This window comes from Harpia harpyja, chromosome 20 (assembly GCF_026419915.1).
Source record: "Harpia harpyja isolate bHarHar1 chromosome 20, bHarHar1 primary haplotype, whole genome shotgun sequence".
NCBI classification, from domain to species: Eukaryota; Metazoa; Chordata; class Aves; order Accipitriformes; family Accipitridae; genus Harpia; species Harpia harpyja.
In genome coordinates, this window is record NC_068959.1 from 1,929,511 (window position 1) to 1,952,927 (window position 23,417).

At 42.5% G+C, this 23,417-nt stretch overlaps 1 protein-coding gene and 1 long non-coding RNA gene across 7 annotated transcripts in view; one reads left to right on the forward strand and one right to left on the reverse strand.

Annotated features, from left to right (window-relative positions):
- Positions 1-2,435: 2,435 nt before the first annotated feature.
- LOC128155124 (uncharacterized) lies at positions 2,436-15,478 on the reverse strand. Of its 2 annotated transcripts, XR_008239544.1 has the most exons (4): positions 14,938-15,478; positions 13,058-13,143; positions 3,787-4,938; positions 2,436-2,538 (listed from the first exon to the last, which is right to left on the reverse strand). It is a non-coding gene; the product is annotated as an uncharacterized LOC128155124 (long non-coding RNA). The 2 variants fall into 2 exon arrangements; XR_008239543.1 differs by lacking the exon at positions 2,436-2,538 and having other exon boundaries at positions 3,427-4,938.
- The window catches only part of AFF4 (ALF transcription elongation factor 4), a 56,491-nt gene continuing 36,008 nt past the window's right edge, over positions 2,935-23,417 (forward strand). For 2 of the 5 annotated variants that reach the window (XM_052816678.1, XM_052816685.1), the window contains exon 1: positions 23,109-23,235. In XM_052816678.1, the coding sequence (XP_052672638.1) occupies positions 23,113-23,235 (123 nt within the window). In that variant the 5' untranslated portion in view covers positions 23,109-23,112. Of the gene's footprint in view, positions 3,332-5,763; positions 5,926-18,874; positions 19,118-23,108; positions 23,236-23,417 lie in introns of those variants that run through there. The other 3 variants (XM_052816681.1, XM_052816679.1, XM_052816680.1) reach the window with 3 other exon arrangements.

Genomic DNA, 23,417 nt, shown 5'->3' on the forward strand with positions numbered 1-23,417 from the left:
CTTTGCCATCCTGTTGAGAGCATCTTGTACGTTCGTTTCTTTAATGCCGCTGGTGTTTGTGTGTAGATGGTTTTGTCAGAAGTGCACTGCTTCACGCAAGTGTGTTACTTCTCCCCGTTAAGTTGTCTCTGCCAAGAAAAGAGAAGTTTAGTTCTTAGTAGTTGTCTAACAAAGCTAGTCAACTTCAGGGGCTTGGTCTCTTGGTACATCTGTTTACGTTTGGCGTGTACAGGCAGACAGATTGGGTCCATTCACAAAGACAAAAGGGCATGCTTGTATATGTTAGGTTCTGTCAGCAGGCGCTAGGATAAGGTAACATAATTAGATGATACTAAGGAAACCTTAATTTAATTTCTGGTCCGCTGTTGGCTCATGAGTGGAGAACACATGAAAGGAGATTCAAAGAGATGGCTTACTGCTTTCACTGGATGTCTGATGTTGCCAAATGTTGATTAAGTCCGAGACTAACTGTAAGTCCCTCTGTACTCAGATTTTTAAAAAAATGTTTAATTTCAAATACAATATTTTTGTTGGGTTTTTTTAATTGCCCTTTCTGTTTAATTTCTCTCTACATATTCTTATTTTACAGAGTAAAACCCACCAGCCTGTCAAGAGCCTTACCAGTTCATCTTTCACTAGATCACATCCTGATTTCTTACTGGATGCTTCGATTCAAATTTTTTTCAACGGGAAAGGTATTTCTTTAATTACTGCCTGCCAAAGCTCTAGGTCAAGTCCAAAAGATGTTTGTTTTTTTTTTAACCTGCTAAGTAGAAATTGTTGTATTTACTAAGCAGTTACATGAGACCTGTGTAGCTCTGAACAGCCTCAGTTTTAATCCTTCCAATTGCAAGTAAAGCTGCCATTGCTAATTGAAGGGAAGCAATTGATGCAGTCTAGTAGAAAAATAGCCTCAGGAAAAGGCATCACATCTCAAGGAAGAACCCGAACTGATGGGAGAGCAGAAGAAGGGAGAGACAATCTGATCTTCTAGTCCAGGTCTTTATTAATCAAACATCTGTCAGTCAGAAACAGGTTTTTGGGTGCCCTCAATGAAACTGCATTATACAGTCTCTTGTGGATTGATGGATTTTTTTTTTTTTTTTTTAGGGAGGAGTCCTTAATAAATAAGACTTTTGCTATCAAATGGATTTGATTTATAAAGAAACAATTCAACCTACCTTAACCCCATGGGTTTAATGTGCTTTATGAAGTTACATTTATCCAAGCTCTGCTTTTAACTAGACACTGAGACATCAGTGGTGTCTGAGGCAGATCTTCGCAGCCTAATTTTGTTAATTGAGATGTGTAAGAGAAGGCAGGGGGGATAATACAAAACATAATACCAGAATTTAAGTTTGACTTTTGAGATTTGGTATATCAAAAATGTCACTGGCAGAATTTTAGAAACATCATTGAAACCTGATAGGAACAGGGTATTTTTATTATTTCCTGTTCCTTTCTGTTATTTGCAGTACAGTGTTACTTTCTCAAAGCAGCTGCATCTGCCTTCCCTGCCTGTATAAAGAAGGGAAGTTATAGGTGCATTTAATTTTCAGGTAGGCTGGGATTCCACCCCAATTTGACTGTGTTTTGTTGTTGGTTGTATTTCAGTGTCATAACAATCTGAAGATTTAACTGCCAGTTAAAATAGTGATGAACTGTTTGGCTCTAGACCTAAAACTATTATTGTCTCTTTTTTATGGCATTTTTGTATGAAGGGTCTCTGCAATCATAGTATTGGAGATTGTTGGGTTTTTTTTAAAGACTTAGATTCTGGAGTTTGTTACACTTGTGCAAAAAAAAAAAAGGGGTTGGTTTTGTTTTTTGTTTTTTTTTTTTTTTGCACCATTGTGCTGCACTTGACTTGCGGATTTCAAACAAAAATAAAATATTACTTTTAAAAATATGAACCCAAAGTAGAACTATGTTCCAGTACGTTTCAAAATTGGTGTATGTGGAAGAAGTAGTTTTTGTTTCAAAATATTTATATAGTATAGTTGTAGGTTTTTCAGAAACAGCTTATTTTGGAAATGATTTTCAAAGCTGATTTTGGAAGTTTTGGTAACGTTGCTGGTGTAACGGGGTTGTCCGCCCGGGATCTCCGGTGAGGTGACTTGCGTTTCCCCTGGGTCAGTCGGGAGTTCTGAACGCTGTGCTCTGCTCGGCTGTTCTAGGTCAAAAACCAGCACCGCAACGCTCCGCCGAGACGAAAACTTGAATTATAAACCAAAGCAGTTAAGTTGCAGATAAGAGCAAGAGCGGTTTTAAGAACCGTGAGGTGAGGTGAGGCCTGGCTGGGGGGGGGGGGGGGGGCAGGGAGGGCTCTGGGGGTGCTTTGGGGAGCGGGGGAAAAGACGTCTGAAGCAATTATGCAGAAAAACTGAATTCTGGTGCCGCGGGTCCGAGCGGGCAGCGCCCAGGCCCGAGTGTCCCTGCTCGGACCCGTTTGTAGGCCGTTGACGGCTTCGTGCCCTGTCGTGCGTCAGTTCATCCTCACGTCCCGCATCAGCCCTCGAAATGTAGCAGAAATGTCGACTGAGGGAAAAAAAAAAAAGAAAAAAGGGAGGTTTGTCTTGCCGGAGTGCAATATTTACATTTAAATACGCAATCGCTTGCGAAGGAGAGCTCTTTTTAACGGACTTTAACCGCCCCTGAGATCGCGGGGAGGGGAGGGAAGGGGGGGGTACTCTGACCCCGCCCACCGCCGCCAGGGGGCGGAGCGCACGGGAGCCCTGCCACGTGACGCCCGCCACGAACTGGGAGGGGGCGGGCCCGCGGCCGCCTCCCCGCTCGGCGGGGTCACGTGCTCGCGGAGTCCCCCGTCCCCCCCCGCCCTCCCCGTCGGCGGGTCACGTGAGCGGCGGCGGCGGGGCTGCGGCGGCGCGGGGGCTGCCGGGTAGCGAGAGTGCCCGGCTGCGGGAGGAGCCGCGGCCCGGCAGGACGGGCGGAGGGAGGGAGGCAGGCCGGGAGGGAGGCCGGAGCCGGGCGAGGGGGCCGAGGGTCTAGCCCAGGCCGACGTCGCCGGCCCTCCCCGACCTCGCCTCGCCGCCAGCCCGGCCCCGTCCCGCGATGGAGCGGCGGGACCCCTGGGGAGCCGCCGTCGCCTCCCGCCCGTGAGCCCCCCCCCCCCGCCCCCCCAACCTCCCCTGGGCCTCGTTTCCCCCCCCCCCCCGCCGGGGGCCGGGCTTGCTCCTGCGCTCCCCGGGCGGTCGGTGGCTCGGTGGCGGCGACGCCCCCGCTCCCTCGGGCCTCTTCGTGTCCTCCCCGCCCGGCGGGCCGGTGGCGGCAGCCAGGAAATGGTCCGGGCCTAGCGGAGCGGCGAACGGAGGTGAGACGCGGCCGGGGGTGGGGACGCGCGCCGGGGCGGGCGGGGGGGGGGGGTGTCCGCCGGGACCGGCTCCCCCCCCCCCCCGGTCCCCGCCGGCGGGGAAGGGGCAGGATCCCGGTAGCGGCCGCCGTCGGACCCGGCTCTGCTCCCCCCCCCCCCTCAGCCCCCCGGCTCACTTCTCGGGGGGCTTTCCCAGGCCCGGAGCCGTCCCTTCCCCGGCCGCGGCCCGGCTCTCCGTTGCCAGCTTTAGCTGCGCGGGCCCCGTCCCGTCCCCGGGTCCGTGCGTGTCCGTGTGTCCGTCCTTCCCCCCCCCCCCGCGCCCCGCCAGGCTGCGGTTCCGGACGGATGGGATGGCCCCGTTCCACGGCGCATCTGTCCCGTTTCAAAACCGCGGGACCGCCGTGTTTCCCCGCACACGGACACGGGCGAGTGACACACCGAGAGGAGTTACACACCGGGCGGGAGCGGCGGTGGGTGTCTGGGCCGGGCACCGTTCCCCTGCCCGCGTCCCTTGCCCCGGAGAGCAAAACCGGGGTGACCCCCGTGGGGAAGAGACGTTCGGGACGGTTCCCGGTGCTAATGGGGCCGATGCGTTCCCCTCTCTTAGCTGATGGGTTTAATCCTTTTCCAGTAATTGACGTCAGGGCTTTGTTCCTTCCCCTTTGCTCTCTGCGTTTGAGGCCCTGAGCCGCTCCGGGGATGGAGCTGGCAGGGCTGGGTGCTGCTGGGTGCTGCGGTGGTCATAGGAAATGGCTTCGGGTGGGTGCTGCCGAAGGTCGGGAGAAGGGAGACTCTCGGGGTTGTTGACACGCAATCGCATCCTCCTCGTGAGCGACTAGGTGGCTGTTACGTAAAAGCATCATCCCTGGTGAGGGTTGTGTTATACTTCGTAATCAAAAGGGCGATCGCTTAACGTTTCTTGAGCTTGGGCTGAGAAGTGCTTTTTTTTTTCCTTTCTTTTTTTTTCTTTTTTTTTTTTTCTGATGAACAAAATGAAGCAAGAAAGCGTCTAGACCTGTAATACAGATATTAGTGCTTTCAGTTGCTGTGTCTTTCATTCACTTCTTGAAATGGGAAAGTGGTTAACTTTGTTTGGGGGGAAAACTGAGAGTGCTTACGCCCATATCTCAAATACAGCCCGAAAAGATGATGTTCTAATGAAAAGAGAGCTGTGCTTTGCAGGTGTGGGCCCCTCTATTTCACAAGCCCGTCTCCTCGGCTTATTACGGTCTTGTTTGATCATTTACTTACGAAGACTCTTGACGGTTTTAAACGTTCACATGTTTCTACTGATGTCAGTCAGATCTCCCACTTGCCTCTGTGTGAGCTGAACAGGCACTTACTCAGCATCAGTAGTGTTTGAAATTAACTTGTTCTGCCCAAGTCTGTGCTTTTATTTGTCACTTTCTTGCCAGCTCCGTTCTAGTTACTGAACTTTTCCTCATGGGTGTATTTCTCGTTCCTTACATTTCTTTAAAACTTCTGAATACTCCTCTGAAGTCACTGGAATGGAGCGCTTTGCAGCCCAGGGGCGTTATTGCAAAATAGGGTCTAGTCAAGCGCTTTGGAGGAGTGGTTGTAGGCTCGATTTGTCATTTCGTTATCTCCTGTAATGAGAGAAACATTATTAAACTCACAGCGCTACTGTTGTGTGGTCTGCCTCAGCAAGGTGTGATATAGACAGCCTTAGTCACATAGGTACTGTATATAGGTGTTATACTGGAGTTTGACGATGGCTCGTAATGGTAATCATGCAGTTCTTGTTGGTCAATAACAAGAAAGAAAATTTTACCCTTTGGCATTATTAATATCTTGGCTTTATTAATGTATCAGTATTGATTTTTATGACTTCCTAACTGCTGCACGATGTATTTGCAGCTTTGAGCAAGAGCAAGCTCTCCCCTGTTGAACAGTTTTAACAATCATGAAATAAAACAGTAAATTTCAACTCTAGTCTCAGAAACAGTTTCTGGTCCTTAATATTTTCTTTAAACATCTCCGCACTTCTCATTTTATGACTGTTCTCCTGTGTCTCAAACACTGAGAGAACGAGACTGAGCCCCTGTGCAAGAGGCTAGGTTTTGTGCAAGAAGGCACACAGCAACCAAAAAAAAAAAAGTAGTTCATATTTGTGTTTTGCATTCTTCCCAGTTATAACGATCTGAACATGATAAAGCATGATGAAACTTCAGTGAAATATTACTTGGATTTCTAGGTTGTCTTTTTAGTAAGCTGGAATATACAAATGAGTTTGCGTGATTATGACCCAACTATTTAACGAGAAGATGCCACATATTTTTATCTGCAAACGCCATATACTTTGCGTTGTTCAGGTTTTGTAGGTAAATAGTTGCAGCAGAAACCTGCCCTGACTTTACAGTTAGTAGATAATAAGCTGGCACATACACATTAGTTCCTTCTTTCTTTTCTAGCTCACAGCTGCTGGCAAGGATGTTCTGCTGCACTTTTTTCCACCGTGGTTGCTCCTGGATGTTGGATGTGACTAAAGACATACAGGACTTGTGCATTACTGACTGACAGAGCAGTTCGCAGCATCTTTTGAAGCAGACAGGGGACTCTGTGACCGAGTGATGGTGAAACTGCTGTGTCCCCCCCCCCCCCATATTTTCAGTGCTTGTGAGAGTTGCCATAACAGCTCATATCTGCTTCTGATGCCTCTCTTCCTTTCCTTCCTGCTCATCCTCTTGTTTTCTGAGTTTTTTTAATTGTTACTACTCTTACTCTTTGCTCTAGATCAAGAGAAATCTACGATGTTGAGGGTAGAAATATTAACCACTGATAGCCATGTCTGAGGCTGAATCTTGAGAGTTGAGACATGAAATGAGCACCTGTCCTATAGGCAGATTTTGCCTTTGCTGCGTATATGGAAAGAGTATGAGCATCCTTCAAGAGGCCGCCTCTACCAGCAGCAATGTGTACGTAGAGCTGGGAGGAAAGTTAGTCACACAGTGTCATATTTGGGGTCTACCTGTCAGAGGATGTAAGAATAGTCTTGAGATTTTAGTGACTCTGAGGTTTCTTTTCTGCTGCAGTAATTGTTCTCGGCCGCATAATTTCAGATTGTTACTCACATGTGGTTTGTTCTACAGGCATATTTCCTTTCTCTCATTACTATAGTCTCACAGTTACCTTCAACAGAGGCTAAGAAATTACTAAACTCGTGTTCACCTGCCTGCCTTGTCATTCGATTTTAATGTCTGTCTTGGAGTTTGTATCAAGAAAGAGGGGACGGTGATGTCATCTTCACTAAGCAGTGAGAAAAGAACGCCTCAAATCGTGGGGAGATGGAGGGGCTATAGGATGAAGAGGGACTGTCTGGAAATGAGTCAGGAAACTTTAACAGATTACATTTGGGTAGAGGAGGGTTAGATGTATGTAAAATATATTGCTAGCTGTGTTAAAATAAGAAAATAAGAAATCGGGTTCATAGAACTGTAAAACTTGCCTGGCAATTATTTTTCTCTTGCAGGATTTTTCCTTCTCTGCAGTTACTAATGACTAACAAGATGCTTTCCAGCTTGTGAAATGATAGGGGTTCTGTCACTGCTTAGGAAATAAAACTGCACAGGCTCGTGCTCCTTCCTGTCATAAAGCTTTTCTCGTAAGTTTAGTCAGCCTGAATTTTTGAAGTAGTACTGTTCTCTTGCTGTATATTTTTCTCCTGTGGGAATCCGGATTTATTCTCCTTTTGGATACTTGAACTAGATGTACATATTCCTGTTGAGTTGAGGTTTCCCATTTCGAATAATTGTATTGGTACCCTCTGAAATGAAAATCTGATGTTGCCCATGACTTTTGTAAAGGTGCCTAGCACAGCACATAGCTGCAGCGTAGCACGGCTTGCTTCCTTGTCTGGTTCTGTGCCAGCTTCGTACGTGCTGTCCAAAATTCCATTTTCCCCGTAGCTGTGATATTGTTTGCCTCATGCACTCGTGTCTAATTTGGTGTCTGCCATCTCCCCAGGCTCTGTAATTCTTACTACCTTCCAAGTTTCTTTCTCCAACTTTGTGTTTCAAATCTGTCTTTTCCCTAACGTAGTGAACTTATTTTCTCCCCAAGTGCATTAGCTTGTAGTTCTTCAAGTTGTCATGTCTCTGTCTCTTGTTCTTACTTGATTCGTTAATTCTCGCTGATGAATTAAAACCCGGTTTATTAACTGGCAGTAGGACCAGGTACCAACAGGAAAAAAAGAAAAAAAAAAAAAATCTCCTTGTGCTCGGTACTGTACAAACATTGAATAAGAGAAGTTCTTTCCCTGAAGCCTTGAACTAATTTTCTTCTGTTAACAGCTCATTAAGAGAAGTTTTCCTGCACTTCTTTGTATTGAGCTATGGTACCCAGTCCCAAGAATACGTCACTGGACAGCTCATAGCCCCCTTTTATTGATCTCTCTTTTTTTACGTTCATCTTAGTTTTTATTCATGTCATAACATTTATTGATAATTTACTTGAGTGTGTTGCTTTCCATGTTTTATAATTAAACAAATATAGAGTGTACTTTTAGTAATACTGTAATCCTGTAGTGATCACGTTTTTCAGGAGAGACTGTTTTATCATTCCACATCTCTCCCTGTGGATAGATGTACTCCTCTGCAGCCTCACGGCAGTTTCTTGCTATATATTCCCATTGCTACATTGGGGGTGTGAAGACTAGATGTAGTAGACAACAGGCCAGAATAATGGTGCGGTTCTCTTCAGTGTTAGCACTGTGATTTTTTTCCTGCAAAGGATTGATGTTTCTTCCCCCATTATCTGCAGTTTCCAAGAGTAGCATTAAGATCCTTGTCTTTTGGACTGGACTCGAAACTTCCCTCAGTTTTTAAGTTTAGTGGCTTATTTGTGGAGGGGGAGAAGCAAACCCTGGAAATGTGTGTGCCCCTCCTGAAGCTCTCAGGGGTGACTGCTGGGCTTGGGAAAAGTGTCCGAGAATGTGTTGAACCAAAGTGGATCCCTAAACTTAGTGCTTTTAAAATTCTGTAACTTTTACTGTATACAGTTTTAAAACGAGAAGGCACCCAGGTTTTGATATGCTGTAACTTTGTAATCTCCTGGAAATGGAGCTGAGTGCTTGGTATCTCACTGTAGTTGGATCAGACATAATTTTATTTACATATATTTTCCAATTTTAAGGAAAAAATATTAGTATGTTTAATTTTTAGAACCAAACATTGGGAAAATAGTGTTTCTAACCAGTGACCAGTTAAAAAGGACTCTTCAGACAGGAAAAATTGTTTAAACTTGTCCTTAGCTCAGATCGTAAGATTTCGTCAGGGTAAATTACTCCATATTAGATACTTTCCTCAACAGTTTTGCTTCCTGCTGAAATTTCACACCACTGCACAGTCTCTCTTTCCTACTTTCTCACTGAAGTGTACCAGGTACATGTGAATCTTTACTTCGAGAGTTGAATGGCGGTCTGCGATCAGGCAGCGATGGGAGAAATGGAGGTGTGTTTCAAATATAGAAACCAAATAAATATGAGGAGAACAGAGCAGGTGCTTTGTTGCTCTTCTAGCTGCGTATAGCGTGTAGATACTGAGGTAGTAGGCATCTACCCATAGATAGACACGCACTCATAGATAAATGTGCAACCACCCTGAAGCCATATAAGGCAATGTTAGTGTAACTGGTCCTCCAGCATCAGAAAATCTGGAAACAAGCTGTGATAGCTTTATTTACCCTAGCAGGCAGTTACATTCAGTGCTTTTTCCCCTCTTGCGCTTTAGGGCTGTGTAGAACAGTCAGAAACGTAAATGCACTTTCCTTAGTGTGGTCCTGTTGCAAGTGTCTGTTTGTAAATAAATATTTAATATTTAATATTTATATTGGTTGTCTGCAATATTTTTATATAAATTATGCTTCAAAATACTAAAAGTGTATGTCACCATCTATGCTAACATTACTATAAAAGCTCAATTTAGCTGATGATAATTGTACACCTTTGTACATTCGCATGTATTTTTTTTGTTTGTTTCTGCACTTAATTTAATTTCCAAAAGACGTTAAAGAGATTTCAGTGATGGAAGTGCTTAAATGGTTTTAATCAGGCTTTGATGTGCACAAATCATTAAAGTGAGTAGGATGAGGAGATAAGAGTCCACAATTCTCTTTGTATAGTTTGGCTGCAGAGCAACTAATGGAGTATTTTTCCTATAGGGGAGGGTAAAAGCAAACCAAAAAAGCCACATCAAAATGGGAATTTAGTTTTTGTGTGATGTTACTTATTTTGTGGGCAGAGGAGTAACCAGTATTTCTGGAAAAAAAATCAGAAATCTGCCAATTTAATTTTCTAGTGTTTCATTACTATTAGCATAAGCATTTCCTTAGTTAAAGATAATTTAAAAATTACTTGGTGAAAGTCCAAATCTGAAAAATTAAGCCATTAAGATGAAAATTTCAGAAGAATTGAATATGGAGAAATGGGTTAAAGGACTTAATGGAGGAACACGTTGTAAATTTAATTTAGCAAGTTGTACTGTATTTTGGCATAAATAAGACTAGTAACATAATGGAAATTGCTGTGATTGAAAAGTGCTTGATTTTAGAATAATTTCTTAATACTATTTTGTTCTTTTAACTGCAAGTGCCGTGAAGCATAAAGATGGGCCAAGATGAGGTAAAATGGGCTGTTTTTTCTCCTATATCATGTCTTTTTTTGATGTGCTGGGTGGTCCTGTATGGAAAAGAGCTTACTGATAATTTTGTTTGTGTGTTTGGAGTAGGTTTTTGTATATTTGGGTGGGTAGGGGGCTGCTGGTGGTAGGCTTTTCTGTTTGTTTGTTTGAGATTTACCATTAAACCTACCAGTTGGCGTGTGGTTTGTACATCAGTGACCCGTGCTGGTATGTAGCTACTGCAATTCACGCTGGTTGTAGGCAGAAAGCAGTATGGCCACTGTACCTGCTTGATATATTGTTTTAAATTGACTGGTGAAGTTTGGGAACTACATTTAATTTTGTCCCTGTGATGCTGATAGGATAAATTAGCATCATGTTAAACCGATCTGACATGGTGAAAACTACGGTGTAGATAGCCTTTAAAAGATAAAGGGTGAAAAGGTTTTTCCTGGAGCAATGATTACTTCTGCTGAAATACCTGCACCAATTATATTTAACGAGGAAAAAATACGTTTGTACTGTGACACATTCTTAGCCAATAATTACCAGAAATATGTTTTACTAGGAGAGAGTTTTAACAAGTAGTCTTCAGCTTAAATTTGTTAATCACTAATAAACTCCTAAAAAATGACTTTTTTTTTTTTCTTCATTTTTTTCTCCAGTTTTCTCTTTTTTAAGAAAAAAATTACATTCTTTTATGGCCACATGAAGCATGATCCATGCTGAATTGACATTTAAAAATGTTTTCACAGTATCCTCTTCATGCACCTAATTGGCCCAAAGAGCTCGTGTTGATTTTTTTGTTTGTTAGGGGGTTTTTGGGGGGTAAGTCCAATTGCTGTTCGCTCTGCTGTTGTAGAGGAGCAGTGCGGGGGGGGGGGGGGGGGCACGGGCAGGGAGAGGGGAGCACCGGCGTGGCACTCCTGCTCGCTCTTCACGGTACAAGCCAGCATGTATTTAGTCAGAGGAATGTTAAAGTACGTTCAGTCATGATTTACTGACAGGCTCAAAAACTAAAGATGGTCAAAAATGGGTGTGGTTTAATCTTTGTTTCTATTGAAGAGGAATACAAAATTTGGATCTCATTGGCTGGTATAATGGGGTGATTTCTTGCTAGCGGGAGTGTACTTTGTATTTATACAATTTATTTTAATCCGTTATACAACTTAATATTTTTTTGAATTATTATATGTCAGAAAATAGTGAATCATACCTTAAAAAAAATTAATCTTAGCTTGTCCTTAGTAGAATTCAGTTAATTCAACCAAAAACGAGGAGTTGCCATCCGTGCCAGGTGCCTAAGAAAGGCAACAAAACTGTTTAATTGAAGCTAGTTTGTCCACCATATCCCTGGAAGCTTGAGCAATGAGAAGCATTTCTTGCCATGTAATTCCTGTAGCACTTGAAAGCAGTTTTATCTGTTAACAGAGACATTATCAGATTTAAGCTTTGTAACAAACTGATGCCCTGGAAGTCTCTGTATAAACTGAACTGGTCTATTGCATTAAGTGTTTTGAAATTCAACTGAATTTTGACAAGACTTTTGCAAGGTTGCTTGTGTTTTTCTTTAAATTCATATGACAGAAAGCTTAACTCCCTTCTCTAGTGGCAAGGTTCACTGAGTCTTGCTGACTTTAAATTATATATGTAATGATTCTATGTTTTGCACTTTCATGTCTGTCAAGTCTTTTAGCTTACAGTTAAAAATACGTTAGGAACAGCAGTTCAAAAACAGCTTGCACAACGCCTTTACTAGTTTATCAAATGCAGAAGTTAAGTTTTTGGCCTGGGTCGACCAAAAACTGTTTACATATCTTCTGCGGTAGATACTTCGTAATTAGTATTATTCATAATTATCACATCTCTGGTGCAACTGCGCGGCCCTCGGGTGGGAGCGGGTTGCACACGAGCGGTGCTGGTGCTCTGCGGGGACGACCGCGAAGGCACCGTTTGATTCCCGGCTGTCCTGCCTGGGACACAGGGACCCTGGGAACAGGGAGCAGCGCAAGTTCTCTCCGGGGTGTCTCTTTTTGGTGCTTAAATCTGATAGACCTGCGAACAGCGTGACTTTTGCTTTAAGGCCACTTCCAGAAAAGTGAGAAAAAGCTGTAAGAACTTTGAGGGGAAAAAAACCCCCAACTTAACGTCATTAGGGGAAAAAAGGTAACGTCACTTTATTAAAATGGTTTGTATAGCTAAATTAATGTTTATCAACTGTTTCCTGAAGCAATTGATACTATACTAAATGTCTTGGTACTCAGTGGCTGCTGAAATTTTAATGTTTTTCTCAGTCTGCTTATGGGGATTCTAAAATACAGGTGGCATTTAATAGGTAGGATGAAAGGTTAAAACTTCCCAACTTTTTTAACTAGTGTTTGTTTGGAAGCACTGCACATCAAAGCTGTGGCTTTCCTGCTGAATTTCAGCTTACCTCTGTAGATAGTTCTGGTCCCTTCCTCTCGCTTGAAATTTTTTTTTGCTTTGTCTGCAAATCTTAAATACTCCTCTAGTGTTTTTTTCCAAAGTTTAACTAATATGCACTCTCATCATCTTAGTGTACTTACATTGAAAAAGGAGGTTTTAAGTTACCAGGAAGTATCCCAGGTCTCAGAGCTGTCATGTCATTCACGTATTGATAGCAGTTTTTAGACAGGTAGCAAATGGTAATGAATTTGGTAAACGTTTTGCATACAAGTTAGGGTTGAAAACTGGGAATTGGAGTTAAAGTTCTTATTCTCTCTTTTCTGGTATGCAAAATTGTGGATTTTAAGAAGTCTACGAACCCTTCCAGTTCTCAAAATGCAAAGCAATCCTGGAAATACCGTAACTGCTAATGGGGACTGTTGGTGCTATGTGAGTTCAAGCTGTCACTTTTGAAAAGATACTTCCATGCTGACATGCATGAACTCGGTTGGCTTTTTGATGCTTCCCCTCCACCCCCTTCGGTTGTTCTGGTAACAGTGTGGAAACGTTCACTTTGTTGTGCTACTCGGTCGTTCTGTAGCATACCTCGAGAGTTTTCCCATGTTTCTGAAGAGAGTTAAATTATAAAATGGTGAAGTTCCTTAACACCGGCTACTCTGCTCACCTGCTCTCCAGCATCCTCTTGGTCTTGTTTCATCAGTCATAACCACGCTGCTCATCAGCTGTTGCAGACAAAGTCCACCTATGATGCTGTGATGCAAAAAACATAGGCAGTAATTTAATGAGACTTTTGTGGATTTGGGGGGGGGTGGGGGGAGTGTTTGTTAGATTTTTTTGTTGTTGTTTTGTTTTAAACAGGTTGCTTATTCCTGCTCTCTAATGCTGATATGACTCTTTTGGGGACCACGGAGTGTTTGAACTTAACTGTGTTCAAAAATAACTCTGCTCCCAAAATACCTATTTTGAACCTGCACAGATTTCCCTAATTCAGCTTAACCAGCTCCAATAAATGGCTGTGTCAGCACAACCAGGAGAGTGGTGCGGGCAGGAGCACGACACGGGGTGGGAACTGCTTTGGGCGTCTGCCCTGGACCAGGGACTAGGAACCACACCCGTACTGTGCTCTCAAATTTTAAAAATTACCTTTTGCTTTAAGTACCAAGTAGAGCTGGGTGCATGATGTATTAATAGCTCCAAAATATTCTATTACTGCTGCTTGTGTTGTGAGGATGCATCAAATAAAAGGTGTGTTTAGCAAATAAGCTGTGCTTGAAAGGGCAAGGGGAAGAGGCAGAGATGCTATCGATATTTATACAGCGCTGTCATGTGGAAGAGGCCTTACTACTGTGAGCAGTTACAAAAGACCTAAGTGGTTTATACAGTGCCAGAATTTATTATCTCAAACCCTGATGTTCATTTTAGTAGGTTATGCAGTAGAACGTGTGAACCTTGGTTACAATAGGAAGTCCAAGATAAATGTCCTGTGAGACAGTGCAAGCAGATGATCTTTCAATAAGGCTGGAGGAAATGGCAGTTAAACCTGGGTGGTGTATGTGATAAACTTTTACTCTCCTTGCTTTTTCTGTAGTTCTGTTAAGATGGGAGAAGAATGTGAACCTTGAAATGAATGTGATTTTTCCCTTATGCCTTTTCACTCTTTTAGTTTAGATGGCACCTCATTAAAACGTTGTCTACTGTTTCAGATCTTATACAGAGCATATTTATCAGAGAATTTCTGTGATGTGAATCCTTTCTTAATTCTAATCCTGTAGAGTTCATAACACTCAAATGTAATGACATCTTTTATGAAAGTAAATTAATGTGAGGAAGTCAGAACTATAATAGCCAGATTAATGTTGGATGTCTGAATAACTATTGCTTAATAAAATTTAAACACCAATTGTCTTGGCTTCAAAGTTGAAACAGAAGAACATGTAGGCACAGGAATTCGGTTATTAAGTTTCTGCCCAATTAAACTGCAGAATATTGTTGGGAAACAGTATTAGAATATGTTTTGGTTAGCCTGTGTGGACATGAAAAGATTGCATGTAAAAAATTTTGTGTTCGTGATGCTCCATCTTTGCACTGTGCAAATTACAGAATCTACCAGCGATGGAGGATTGAAAGGATGAGGGGAATGTCGTTGTTTGAGTGTGAGATTGAATTGGGCTGAAGTTTGCCGAGTTGAGATTTGCATGAGAAATAAAATTGTGTTCCTGGTGGATGGCAAAGCTCTGCTGAGTTCAGTCTGCTCTGTGTAGTACTTTTGGTTTTCTTATTTTCTGAACTGTAGGATGTCAGGACTTGAGCTTCAGATGATGTTAAAAAGAATATCATTGCCTTGGTTAAGAAAGCCCATATCCCTGAAAGTAGTTTTGGTATTGCAAGATGAAGCAAATAGAAATGCAAAAACTTGGGAAGGTGTCGCAGATGAGTGTTTTCAAGAATTCGATCAGCGGTTTATGTCTAAAAAATTATATGTGCGCAATCAATCCTTTATATCGCTTAGGATTACAAAGTTTAGCATGCTACTTAATCACTTACCTTCCATCCAGGCGTCCAGTGTTAGTTCGCTCCGAAGTTCGAACCCTCGGGTTTCCCGAAACAGACTTTCAGGCATCGAATCTCATAAAAATAAATAATGTAATAGAGTGGTACAGCAGCAGGGTCGGCTCTAGCTGGATGTCTCCGAGGAGGGACCAACCCGAACAAAGAAATCCCTGGGCAATTAAACCTCTATGGACTATTCACCCGCCCCTCACGCGCTCTTCACGCGCCTTCCCCGCGCCCCGTGGTCCAATAGTGATCCCGGTCTGAGATCCTCCGACACCTCCTGACTCCTTATTGGACTCCCGCACCGTCTCCAGACAGGCCGTTCGTTATCTCCTCGAGTTGCAGCTGCTGTTGACGATGGTAGCCTTGAAGCCTCCTTATCTCCTGATTTACGCTGGCGCTGGAGGCCCCTGTTTTGACTAAGTGAGTCCACGTTCAGTAAATCTAAGTGAAAGTTTACAGCTTGCGGCCTAAGGCTTCGGCAAATCGAGCTACTCGCAGCGAGTCAGTAAAGCTAAGCAAACAGCATCCTAAATCACAGAATATTACAACTTTAAGTGATTCGTTCCATTTAAAACTTACTTGAGCTAAACGACTAATATCTCTTAACGTTGAGAGGCATCCCTGCTCAAGGGGAGAGTTTCATGGCGCGCAGTCCAGTTGCCGTCCAGGGAGAGCTCAAATCGGGCTCATCCAACCATCCGTTGTTGGTAAAAGATCTCGTTGCTGGAGATCGCCGCCGTGCAGCCGCGCTGCCTAGCCGGGAGAGCTCCAAGAAGGCTCACTTAGGCCGTCACATTTACGGGATAAAGTGGTTGGCTCGTGGACAAATTGCATCCAGTGGGAGAGGCATGCACCAGGCTCCTCGTGCCCACCGCGTTCCCTGTGCCGCTCTGCTCCTCGGTGGGTTTGCCAGAGGAGTTCTTGGCCCGGCTACGGCTCAGGCGTTTACCTCCTTTGGAGCCGGTACCAAAATACTGCTGGTTTGGTTAAAGGGGGTCGAGCGCATCTGTCAGAGAAGGCAAAGCTGAAATTCCGCTTCGCTTAGCAGCAGAAATAAGCTTTACTTCTGGCTCAGGCTCGGTTATCGATAACAAGAGTACGTTGAGGCTCCTCTGTCTTACCTGACTTCGGAGTCCTGACTTGGCACTGTGGTAGGTGCAGAAAGTGACCATTTCAGGAGATGATGGCTTTGTTGTATCAGAGCATTCAATCTTAGAGATATTCTTTGAGAGTCAGTAACACCGCTGTTGGGTCATTGCTCTGTGGGGTCTGTGCCGTCTGCCTGTGCGGTTCCTTTGTGGCAGGTGGAGGGACAGTTGATGGAGGAATGATGAACCTTCCTCTGCTGTGTGCGTCCCCCGAGAGGAGGAGAGAGCAGGGAGTTGTGCTGTCACTTCCTAGGCTTCCCTATTTCTCTACTGTTTCTGAAGAGACAGGATGAAAAGGAGGGACTGAAGTTGATGTCCCATGAGCAGCTCTGCTCTCTATGAAGAAAAAGAGCTGGGACCTTTGTTTCTGTGTAAGGTTAATCAGGGGGAGGGAGGAACTAGACGTTTTCATTACTGTGTAATACTTTTGCACAAAAATACGACTTTTTAAAGAACGGGTAGGTTTGGATCTTTTAAGATCCCTTGAGTAAATTACATCAAACCAGTCTTGCAAATTCTTCCTGGATGTAAACAATTTTAAGCTATTTTAGGAGTATATTTTAGAAGCGCACTTAAAACTCAGTTTTAAATGAGCTGTATTGCAACTGCTAAAGTTAGGAATTTCTTAAAATCCAATTGCTGGGTGTTAACTTTTACCTTAGTCCAGATGCAGTCCTTGCTTCTATGTGCTGAATCTCATGTATATAATATACCCATTTCTCATCTGAACTTGTTTAATGAAACGTTATACTTACAGAGCCTCTTTAGTTCTGAAGGATCCCCAAGTCCTTTTCCAGTAGTTAGTGTTGAGTTACAAATGATCACTATAATTCTTTTATCCATCATTGCAGTGTGGTGGCTTCTCAAGTAGAAGACGCTGGCTGGCTAATACTTGGGTAACTCGATACAGTTTTGAGGCATGAAGGGGGAATCTGGCACATAAAACTAAAGAGCAGGATGTAATTACTTGCAATGTCCTTTAACTGAGACACTGGAATTAACAACATGCTCTTACAAAAATTACTGTGAAATTTTTCTTGACTAACGGTGGTGAAGGATTTGTGCTCATTTGTCTGAGAAGCAGCGGCAAGTCCAGGCACATCGTGCTTTCTTGGGGATTTCTGCGGTGTTTTGGAGCTGAGCAAGAAGAAGTGCCTACAGCAAACTGCTAGCTCTGCCCTCCCTGGTAGTTCTCATGAAACATTAACCTGACCTAGTCCAACTTACTTTTTTTTTTTTTTTTTTTTTTTTTTTAATAAAGGTCTCCCACCCTCATAATACGTACAAAGGTGTTCACATCCAGCTCTTACAGTACTTTATGATCTCCCTGTTAAATGTGCAGAAGGAATCCCTGACATGAAGGGTGTGGGGTAGAAACATTTGTGTTAATATTATAGAAAGGAGACATTTGTGTTTATATTAATGGAATCACTGGTTTGTATCGTGTTACCAATACAGTTGTATTTGCATTGTTATTACCAATAGCTCAGACCTTCTAATGAAACCTTGGAAAGAGGGATAGCTCTCTTCTAGAGACGGAGCTATGTGAAAGTTCATTCTCATCAAAATATCTAAATGAGATTATGGCTCAAGCTTTCTTACGCTCACGTATGCAGTCTTACTGTGTGAGTGTGCCTAACAGCGAGTTGATTTATACTGAGTTATAATTTAAGAATAATGCTGGTATAACCAACCTTTTCTTTGGTGGAGCAGATAACCATTTGCAGTTGGACCCACCCCAGGCTAAATACCCCTCCCTTGGCACAGAATACCACTGCGGTATTAACCAGAGCTGATGGAAGACTGCAGCCTTTCTGTCAAAAGGTGCGAGGGAGAGAAATAAAACAGAATATTTGTCCTTTTGAAAAGTTGTTTTTTCCTGTTTCTTGACACATATGAATATTATTTGAATTCTCCGTAAACTCTTTTTCTTAGTTTTGTTCCCAATTCCAGTGTTATAAAACTCTATGGAGATGACTTTGATTGTAGTACTTCCATATTTGCAACATTGTGATTATCCTCTAAAATACTCTTTGTACTTTGTTGTGCAAAGCTGTATCATTTTAGTAGGAAATGTTTTATTTTTTTCTGTGTGTTTTTTTTCTTTACCGTAACATAGAAAGCTAGAAGTTAAGACTACACATTCACTTTTATGTAGTAAGTATAGTAAGTAAGTATTAAATAGTTCTTGGTGACACCAGAGCATGTTCCTGTTCTGTGTGGTGGTGGGTTTGTGTTAACTTTGTTGTTGCAGGGCAGTTATTTTTTAATTTCTCCCTTTTTTAACAGTTCTTATGTGAGTGCATTTGTATTAAAAGCTGACAGAGTAGTGTTTAGGATTGTGTACTTGATTTTAGTGACAGGACTAGTAGCTATGCCATACTTGACGCACGAGTTGGGAGAAGCATGCCATGCTGACTCCTTAGATACTTCTTGCTATTCATGGTACAAGTAAGAAAAATACTTGAAATAGGTAACAGGTGTCTTTGGGAGAGAGTTGGATGCAGTGTTAAGGCAGTTTCTGGTATTTTTAAATGCCTTCTGAAAACATATCATTCCTTATTACAAGCAGGATTGCCAGCTTTTTTTTCCCCTCCTTTTTTTTTAAAATAAAAAATATTCGAGTTGTCTGTGCTTCACGCAGCTGGGTGTGCCCTGCATGAAGTGCTAGATACTGTGTGTTCTCTCTGAAGACTGTTTATCGTTCATGGCCAAATGTTGTCAAACAAAATTTGTGTTTCATCACAGCCAATTAACCGGCACTGGATAAATGAACTGTTTGATTTCTCTTGCTTATGAAACCAATTGAGATAGAAAAAAGCCCTTGAGTTAAATGAGGATGTCCTGAAGGAAGTCAAGGTGTTGTAAACATGCTTTGAAGATCCACTAATGCCTGCCTGAAGAGCAGTGGGTTTGGATCACTTTTTGGTGGGTTGCGCGTAGAGGGTTCCTCAGGCAGAACTTCACCTTTGATGGTTTTGCCTTACGGTGCCTGGGAAGACGGAGCGATGCTGCTGCTGGTGAGGGTGCTGGTGAACTTGGACAAGGACAGGCTCTTGGATGCCTGTTGCGGTTCACGAGGGGTGAGAAGTAGGCTGTTAGTCCTACGCCTGTACCCAGCGATTGGCCAAGGTCCTCTTTCCTTTAACAGCGTTGCCAGTAAAACTTTGGCAATGTGGGTGTGTTGGATTGTGGGGTTTTTTTTTTTTTTTTTGTAAACTGAAAGTGTGGTCCAAAAGTCCCATCCCTGGGATCTGTCCCCCTGCCCCTGAGCTGAGGGAGCAGGAGGTGGGAAGCAGGAGAAGGCTGCAGCTGGTGGGCAGGGCAGTGGCAACGCTGCAATTTCATAATGCGAGTTATAAAGTCCATGATGATGATTGCTTGAGTGAACCCTAGCCAAAGCCATGCCCTTTTTCGATTAAGGATGCACAGAAATACCAGATAGGATTTAGTAAGATGTTGGAATGAGAAATGAAAATTGTGTTTCTGGTATGGATGATTTGAATGACGCTCGACTAGTTCATGTGCTCATTACGTCTAGATCAGCGGTTAACAGTGGTTAAAGACTATACGCAAGTGAATTTTGTATCAGAAGTTTCCGTGAACTTCCTGCTGAATTTCCTTCCTTCTTTCTTCGTATTGAGCTGGAGAAGAGGCGTGAGATTTGAACAGAGTCAGTTGTGTAGTGAAATCACATACTAAACAGACTGTGCAGAGTACAGCGTGGCTAACTGTGCACAAATAATGACTCAAACCATATAGAATTAGACTTCCTAAAAATGGAAATACTATGCTGTGCTTTAGGCCCATTTTCAAATTTCTTTTAATTTTTTAACTTTTCTTTCTCCAGATGTGGAAATTAAGGTGACTTTGGTCCTTGCTGTGGGGGCATTAGTTTTGTCTCTCTTAGCCTGGCTCTGTTCCTCCTAGGTGTTCTCACTTTTGCTCAGGCCTCCCGGGAAGAGGGAAAGGGAAATTGTAGCAGGATCCATTTGACGGCAGCGGCTACAAGTCAAAAAGTTCTTCGTCTTCCTCTTCCAGGCCTGGCGTGCAGGGAGGGAGGAGCAGCGATGCTGTCCTCTTGCCCAGAGGGTGGGGTAGGGGTGGCAGCTCAGCTGCACCAAGCCGCTCCGGGCTCTTTTATCTTGTGGGAAAAGGTTTAAATCTGGGATGCAGGTGTGGATGTGGGAGAGGGAGAAGCGGTTCTGCCCCCGTGCAGCTCTGACTGTGTCTGCGGCAGTGGTGGGAGTGGTGGTGGTGCGGCAGAGCTCCTTCCCACCAGTCAGCATCAAAACTGGGAGACAACGGGGCTTCTCATGCCAGCCTGAGACAGGGCTGGTGTCCACTCCGACTTGGGCAAAAAAACTGAGGACCAGCAAATAGTACATAACTTCGATCACAGTAGTAAATTTTAGATAGTGGATTTTAAAGGTTTGTTATAGTTAGGAGTGGTCTGAAAACTTAGTTTTGCAATTTCCCCTATGCTGAAGTTAATTGCTAGCAGTGTTGATTTAGTAGGCAAGCCTTAGTCTTCTGCTTTTCAAAGGACCTCTACTGCTTACATTTCCTGAACAAAGGCAAATTTATCTTCTGTTAAGTTTCATGGCTGTGGAAGATACGAATTTGACTGGGAAATTGTCTGAAGTACAGAGTTAAGGAAGCCCCGCTAACTTCATTTATTTACACATTTAATGCTAGTGTGATTTTAATAGCTTAGTACACATTGTAGGCACTTAAAATATCTCTGTATAGAGATTTAGAAGATCAGATACAAACAAGTCTAACTTGAATCACATTCGAACTATTGACTTTAATACAAAATTTAAAAGAATTTAAAAAAACCTAAACCCAATCCCCATACAGTCAAAGTGACTACCCATGAAGATGTTTATCCTTTACTATACTACAAAAGACTGGGGAGGAGTGTTAAGAAGTGTAATTAGCTGGTATATTTCTGATGAGTAATTTTACGTTGACCTGGCAGGTATAGCCAGATCAGCTCTAGTTTTGCTCCAACTCTGATCTCAAGTGGATCTTTGCTATAATGTTCCTTTCATGTGATAGTGTTGGTACAAATGTTGTGTTTTTTCCCTCAGTCCCAAGAGTTATAGTAAATGTTGATACAGTTTTGAAAGGTGATGCTTGTCTCTGTAAAAACTAGTAAAGGTCTTTGTTAATATTTAATTCTCTATTTGTTAAATGTAGCTGTAAAATTCTTAGTTAAGATTATAATCTTCTAAATGTGTAGCTGTATATAATTCACAATCTTCGTGTATTGATGTGAATGAACTGCTCAAAGATAGAGCCTTGCCTCACATTTTGCCTTTAATGGCTTAGATTCGAACTGTTCCAGTTGGCTTTAACTGATCAGTATCTGTAATTAAATCTGATATTTGTCTCTGCTTAAATCCTACATGTATAAGAAATTGGGCTGCATTCTGAAGAATAAGGTTTTTAAGCCTCAAACTTATTTTAAAAGTTTGCCTTTAGTACCAAAATGATCCAGGTAGTTCGCTTGCCACGTGCCAGTGTACGGGTCCCTCTCTCAGCAGCCAGCCTTGATGTTCACTTGCAGTTACATGAGGTCAGCTGATTATAGGATAACTGGAGAAAAGAGTGATTTTTCATATATAATTTAAAAGTTATGGTATTCATAGGCTTGATATCAGCATCAAGTTGCATTATGCTAATGCTTTTACCTTGTTTACAAGGCAGGGAAATGCAACAAACCCGTCGCCTTAAAAAGCATCAAAGATTTAAACTTACAGTGTGGGTTTATTCTGGTTTTGGCATCCTCTTAGGTTTCACTATATTCAGAGTAGTAGACAATATGAAGCCAAATGAGGCTAAAATGTTATTAAGGTGAAAAGACTAACATTTTAAAAACTGATAGGTTGAAGTCATCTTGTTTAGAATGGAATAGCTGGTTTTGCATAGCTTTCAAAGTAATGCTGTAGCAAATAATTTTTTTTTTTTTTTAAATAATCAGGCAGCTGTCTTAAAAACATGAAATAATGATCTTCTAAGCAGATGACATTTTCATTTTAGACTGCAAATTATGTGGAAGAACATCTATTTATTTCCTGGAAGCACCTACCATACTTTTTGCAGATCAGTAAGGCACATTTATAAATCTCTTGATATGAAGGGTAGCACATGTTAAAAGAGTTAGTTCCACCTTATTTATCAGCTTATTTTGTTTACTCCTTTAAGTCGCAGTGCTTTATCAAGCTTGAAAGGAATCTTTTCCAACTTTTTTTTTTTCATGTTGCAACAATTTGACCTATTTCTGTTAACTAAGCAGCAAGACCAAACTGCAAATTAAAATTTGTAAGATGGGGGATTGGTAGTTTTTTAATCTGCATTTTTGCAGTAGGAGAACACTGTATGGTCTAAAGCAAAAGGTGCAATATTGCCAGAACTTCACTGAAATTACTGCTTTGAGTAGAAATGTCTTTTGGGAGTCAGGGAGGAAGGGAGACCTGGAAACAACATCAAAGTTGAGGTTAGAATATGTGGGAGAATGGGTGCCAATAAAGGTATGTCAGCAGCAAAAATAAACCCAAAACCAGTAGAAGTCAGGCACTGAATGGGTGGGGGGGATAAGGGAGTAAAATTGCAGAACATTTGGGGGATGTGGAGGAGAAAAAGTATTTTGGAAACGAATGGGAGATATACAGCGTGGGTTGAAATAGCTAAATGATTCAAGCAGGTGAAATGGTTTGAAATAGTTACTTGCCTGAGGACTTTGTGGATTTTTTCATTTTTTTATTACTGCATAAACTTTCCCTGTTAGAAACAGAAGCTAGCTGTAGACTGTGGGTTACAGCTCTTCTAAGCGTGAGGTGTCTTAAATTGGACAAACATCTTTTCAGTTTTGAGGAGCTGTGGTCAGCAGGGGCTTCATAACTGAGATCATTCTTTTGGCAAAACAGGTACAGGAGCTAACTGTGTGCACTTGCATCCCTCCTCATTTCCTTCTGTGATCAGAAATTTTTTTTTTGTTCATAGCAACATGAACCGTGAAGACCGGAATGTGCTGCGTATGAAAGAAAGGGAAAGGCGAAATCAAGAAATTCAACAGGGTGAAGAAGCCTTTCCACCTAACTCTCCTCTCTTTGCTGAACCGTACAAAGTTGTGAGTTTATGCAGTTCTTACAAATGCAGTTTTTATAGCAGAAGTCATATGCAAATTCATATTTTAAATTTCTTTTTATCTGCATTCTTTTTAAATCCACAGCTCTTATGCTAACCAAGTATTTAAGCAGGGCTTGAAAATAAGGATGGACAGTTACTAACCAGCTCTACTGGCAGATTTAT